General features: G+C 43.1%; 1 protein-coding gene across 3 annotated transcripts in view; it reads left to right on the top strand.

The window, feature by feature from the left end:
• The window catches only part of MAMLD1 (mastermind like domain containing 1), a 35974-nt gene extending 34090 nt beyond the window's left edge, over window positions 1–1884 (top strand). For 2 of the 3 annotated variants that reach the window (XM_087727058.1, XM_087727060.1), the window contains exon 4: window positions 732–1884. In XM_087727058.1, coding sequence (XP_087583184.1) covers window positions 732–1756 — 1025 coding nt within the window. In that variant the 3' untranslated portion in view covers window positions 1757–1884. The remainder of the gene's footprint in view (window positions 1–731) is intronic. The other variant, XM_087727059.1, reaches the window with a different exon arrangement.
• The last annotated feature ends 4357 nt before the right edge of the window (window positions 1885–6241 follow it).

Genomic DNA, 6241 nt, shown 5'->3' on the forward strand with positions numbered 1-6241 from the left:
ACTTTCTATCATGGACCATAGAAATATAGGAACAGGAAAAATATAGGAATAGACTATGGAATATAAAATATAGAATATAGAAATTCAATAGAAGAGAAATATAGAAATAGAAGAGAGAAATAGAGAAATACAATACAATAGCAAAGAAATATAGAAAGAGAAGAAAAGGGAAGACAATTCTTTATTGGTTAGTCAATGATATTTGTGATGCATTTATTTTCGATGATAATTTTTTTTATTTTTAAACACATAAGCACATCAATAAAAACAAACACGTAACTTAAAAACAACATAGGAACAATAAGTTCCATCGTATATCATACCGCAGTTCCGTATCAGTTTCTTTGCAGTTAGTGTTTTCCCTACTATACATTTCTATCTTGCGTTCATGGTCCCCTTATTCGTTATCCATTTTTATGTACTATTCTATATTCATTTATACTTAGCTATTTATAACAAAATATTGTTTACCTATATTATGCTTTATATTTTTACTGTCATTTATTCTCTTACATACAGTTATAGATATACATTCACATAATTATTCTTTTTCTTTGCCATTCTTATATTATTATTATTCCATTTGAAATAATTTGGAATATTCCATGTGATACATTTTTAAATGTTCAGTTGACTGAGTCTCGTGCTTAATGAATAAAAGAGATGATCATAAGAAATTTGAAGGCCTCCTGCTCACTTACTCACTCAAGGTCTTGCTCGTTTCTTCCCAGCAGTTTCGCAGTCCCTGCCGACCGACTGCAGCCAGAGCATGCAATCCCCTGGCTCCACCCACCGCATGATGCCCTCCACCCAAGGGATGCTCCAGAGCACCATGGGCCCCGGCCTTGGCCCCGCCGCCGCCGTGAACCAGAACAGCGGAGCAATGGTGATGATCCCCCATAACAAGCAACCCACCATCTTCCCCCCAAATACCGATTTCAACCTCCCGCTCCGAGGAAGCCAAAACTCGCTGGCCATGACGTCGGGGTGTCAAACCGTTCACAGCCATCCCGCAGCCCGGCCAGGGATGGCTGCGCCCAACTTCCCAGCTGGGGCTTTGGTCAACCATTCTTCCGCCCAGCAGCACTTGAGGCAACCCGCCATGGCCAGAATGCCCGCCATCTACTCCAATTCTTCGGCGCCGATGTGGACACCGACCGTCGTCCCCAGAATGCCCAGCCAAAATCCGATGGAGGCCGCCATGCACCAGTTCCCGAACAACCCCGTCTTCTCCAAACAGAGCATCAGGTCAAGCATCCCCAGCCAACCCTTTTCTCACCAAGCCGGGCCTCCCCCCAACCAGATTGTCCCCGGGATGCAGGCCAGGCAGATGCAGAAAATGAACCTTGGACCTTCTAACCAAAGCTTAGTCCCTCCAAATAACCAGAACCTGAGACATGGTTTGACCAGAGGACCCTTGCCATCTGCCATGAATGTTATGAAATCCATGCCCCAAGGGGTCTCGGGGTTCAACCAACTCAACGCCGGTCCAGCTGTTGGGCCACCCAGTTATCCAGGCTCAGCTGGGCAGTCCTCCATGACCTTCAACAGAATGAACGCTCCTTTGGAGTTGTCGCCACAATACGACTTTGTACCGCAACAGAGCAACGCCATGTTGCCCGGGTCGTGCAGCGAAGCTGACTTGATCGACTGTCTGATGAAGAACAGCGGCGGCTCGGATGAGGACTGGCTAAATAATTTGACACTGATAGATGATATTTTGGGACAACACATTCAGAGCGCTGGGCATGTCTGACTCTCGAGAGGAACGGAAGGAAGTGTAAATAATTTTGCAGGATCTGGAACGGAATCTTAAGCAATGACAAAAACATATTTTAAATCTCTTTTTTTTTTCCCGAATTGAAAGAAAAAAAATGACGTCCACTTTGCTTAACTGCCCTCGGCCGTGTTTTTTTTTCTTTTCTATTCTTTTTGGTTTTTTTTTCCAAGCAGCTGTGTACATATCTGAATATTTTGTAAATTATGTTTTCCTAAACATTAAATATGGAAGTATTTATACTTCTTTGCTGGACGCTGTAAATACCTTATAGACCTACTTTTTTTTTTCTTATATTATAGGAATTACACTTTGTTCTAAATATGCAAATATTATTGTTAGTTCCAGTAATACTGTGTATTACAGCATCAAATGTTTTATGTTTTTGACATAACGTATGAATGAGCGGTGCCCTGGAAAACAGAATAAACCGAAAGAAAAATTCGCAGCAATTCTTACTTCCCTCTTTCTCCTAGTGCAAATTGGATAAACCCCCATTTTTCATTGGCCGCCAAAACAGCTTCACAAGATACGTCCATGGGACAAACTCCTACACGAAATGGGAAAACGTTGGGGGGGGGGGTTTCCCCATCGGGGGGGGGGGTTCTTCACGCAGTGAGTATCTTCTCACGATACGATCTTAAGGGGGGGACAGGCAAAATTTGGGGGGGGGGTGTTACGTGCATTGGAAAGCCAATCCTTTGAATCTGATGTAGTCTCTGTGTAAAAAAACAACAACCCGTTGTGAACATTCTCCTTAAAAACCTAATTCCTCCAAAGTCCTGGAAATTGTAAAAAAAAGAAAGTAAAATCAATTTCCCCAAAAGCAATTTTCTGAGGTTGTCCCGTTCTTTCCTTTCTTCTAGCCCTCTTTCTCTTTCTGTTATTTGTATGCCTCCTGTGGACATAGGCTTAGTACACACTTTTTCTTTTAATTTTCTAACAATTCCTGTGTTGTGCTACCTCTAACTAAAGACACCGGTGCTTCGTAGTTTCCCCTTTTAATTGCTCCGGTTTTTTAAAAAATTCCTGAAGAAAAGAAGCCATTGAAATATCCGGGGGGGTTGGGGGCAGTCTTTCCGAGTGATGCCTCCGCAGGGGTGAACGAACCCCACGGATGAGATCCAAGCAAGGTGCAGAGCTGAGAGTAGCTACTTCCTTCCCCAAACGTTCAATCGGCGACCGCCCCCCCGATGATACTACAGGTGGTCCTCGGCAGACGACTGCCATCTGCCTGTGACAATGGTGTGATGGCCGTAAAACCATCTTTGCAAGCCTTAATTTGCGGCAGGCGTTAAGAAAAATGTCGCAAAGTAGCTGCCGCCGTCACTAAGCGGGCGACGCGACCTTTAAGCCAACCGGTGTTTCCTAATTGGCCTGGTTTTGCTGAAAAACCAGACGTTAAAAGTGCCTGTTTTCAGGCAAACCGTCATCAAATGTGACTGTGGGGCCCTTTTAATAAGCCGTAATTGTGGCTACGCTGCTGAGCACCAGATCAGTCATGTGACTGCGGGGGGAGCTTTGAATCCTATTCACCCTGTTTTTGGATCAGTCGTAACTTTGAATGGTCGCTAAGTGAACGGTCGTACGTCAAGGTCTCCCAACAACCAAGACATGGCGATGTGGCAATGCAAAGCTGCCCCTGGAGGAATCAAGCATTGGTGTTAGAATGCCACGGCTAGCTTTGCAAAATTATCTATGCCAGGATGCCCAGCTCTGAAAACAATTGTCTATCTCGTTTGCCCACGTCAATCATGTATATTTGTAGCATACAAATTCTTGGCTCCAAATTATTATTGTTATTATTTTGTATTCTGTTTTAAATATACGGATTTCCCCCCCCTCTCCCGCCCCAATTCCCCGGGATAAAGATGTCGATTAAAAACACAACATAACTTAACTTTGGATGTTTTTTCTGTCATGTATATTTAAAGAGTCTGTTTATCAAAGAAATCCATTGTACTGTACACTTCTTCAAAAAAAAAATATGTTCCTACTTTGTGTAACCATATTTTAATAGCCACAACCTCCTCCTCCATTTGTAAAATTAACATTCATGTCAGACGCACCAAACTGTTTTTTCCTTCATACCATAATAAACTGCCAGGGAAAAAATTGCACTCACGGAATGTTTTCGGTTATTTGTTTTGTAAAAACTGTTTTTTTTAAGGGAGAGAGAGAGGAGGGGGTGGGAAGGAAGGATGGATGGATGGATGGATGACAGACAGACAGACAGACATAGATCGTAGATAGATAGATAGATAGATAGATAGATAGATAGATAGATAGATAGATAGATAGATAGATAGATAGATAGATAGATAGATGATAGATAGATGATAGATAGATGATAGATAGATAGATAGATAGATAGATAGATAGATAGATAGATAGATAGATAGATAGATAGATAGGAGAGAGAGAGAGATGAAACTCAACTTGAACGAATGCTGACCATCTATTCTATCTGTAGAAGAAGAGGATCCAGTCTGCTATGGAAGATTTTAAAACCATTCTACCATATTGGGCATATGTTTAAGAAGCACTAATGGAGCTGCTAATCAGCTTCACAAAGCGTCCATAACTCTTCCAGCATAACCCCTGCTTTGGCATCCTAAAGACCAACATAATTACAACACAAATCATCATCAAGCTTTTGATTAGATGCAGTCAGTTTTATTTCAAGAGCCACCCGCAAGAGAAAGCAGGTAAAGAGGGAAGCCGGGGCAAATAAAATTAAAGAGATGCAGGCATGGATAATTACCTATAGATCGTGGCCATTCACCCAATAATGTTATATGCTCAGACATTCTTTAACTAAGGACCTGATTTGCATATACCAGCCGGATTCACACTTCCGGCAATGCACTTCTCACTTTAATTATAACTTAATAAGAAAGCCCAACGCAAACAGCCACATTATGAGCCACATTATGAATCGCTTGGCTGGAACAAGGTCATAATGTGATTTATTATTTTTTTAAATGCTGTTTTTTTTTTTTTTTAAGTGCTGGGATTAACATGGCTGATGACATGAACTCCACTCCTAAATCTCATTCCTGCATTCCTGCCTCTTCATTCCAGGCAACTGGCATTTTTGCCTGCTGTCAATCTGAATATTTCACAGGCCCCCACATCTGGCTTAGAAACCTTTCTTAATGCAACCCATCCAGAGTTGCAAAGATGCATCGATTTGTGGCAGAACCACCAAGCTTAACCACAAAAGTTGCTTTTCATTCGTATCCACTGAGGTTTTCAAATCATCCAGATTCTGAGTCTGTAGAGATTCTCCATCATCCAGGTCACGGTTGTCCCAAAGGTGCTTTTTCAGGAGGCAACTGGACTTTCTTGTTTTTCCTTTTGAAGGTATTTTTCTTCTCCAAGAAGCTTCTTCAGCTCTGACTGGATGGTGGGGAAGGGAAGGATTGATACTCCTTGCAGACAGCTGGTCCTTTGCATCCTTTTAGGGAGTTGTTGAGGCCACTTGGAAGTTTACCTGTGTCCTCAGGGTCACCTGAGTGGTACAAATGGTTCCTGTAGTCTGCAATTTTTCCTCTAGAAATCCATTCCTCCTCCCACTCCATTCCAATGGTGTCCATCCCAAATTGTATAGCTAAAAGTGTGTAGAGATTCTCCGTCATCCAGATCACGGTTGTCCCAAAGGTGCTTTTTTCAGGAGGCAACTGGACTTTCTTGTTTTTTCTTTTGAAGACATTTCACTTCTCATCCAAGAAGTCAGAGCTGAAGAAGCTTCTTGGATGAGAAGCGAAACTTCTTTAAAACAAAAAAACAAGGAAGTCCAGTTACCACCTGAAATAAGCACCTTTGGTTTAAAAAAATGCTGCTTTTTGATTTCTGTACGGGGTTCTCCCCAACTCCCCAGTTGACCAAACAGTCAGACTGTTTTTTTCTTTTGAAGATGCTTCGCTTCTCATCCAGAGGCTTCTTCAGCTCAGACAGGATAGTGAGGAATGGAAGGATTTACTGTGTATTCTAAATTTTAGAGGGTCATTGAAGCACTTGGAGGTTTATCTTCAACAAATTGCCTTCAGAAGCTGTGGGAGCTTCATCACCCGAAGCTTTCAAGAAAAGATTGGACTGGCATCTGTCAGAAATGGTGTAGGTAGGGTCTCCTGCTTGGACGGGGTGGGGGTGGGGGTTGGACTAGATAACCTCCAAGGTCCCTTCCAACTCTCTTAATCCGACCCTTGCTCATTCTGCATTGCAAGATGTGATTTAAAACCAGCCAGCTTTAGTTACTTGCAATGCAGAATCCCAGGCGCATGTGTGCATAGGGGAGCGTGTGTTGGGGGGGGGGGCTTCTGCGGGACCCAAACCGGGACAGCGATGACTGAACGGGGTCTCCTTAGATGCAATGCACCCTCTGCAGAGAAACCCACCGGATCCGCGGGCCGAGGAGGTCACCTCCCGCCGCCGATCCCGCGGGAGAGCCTCGCATCCTTC

The sequence above is a fragment of the Thamnophis sirtalis genome, unplaced genomic scaffold (genome assembly GCF_051295495.1).
Source record: "Thamnophis sirtalis isolate CommonGarterSnake01/CBP01778 unplaced genomic scaffold, rThaSir2_p1.2 scaffold_13, whole genome shotgun sequence".
Classification (NCBI taxonomy): domain Eukaryota; kingdom Metazoa; phylum Chordata; class Lepidosauria; order Squamata; family Natricidae; genus Thamnophis; species Thamnophis sirtalis.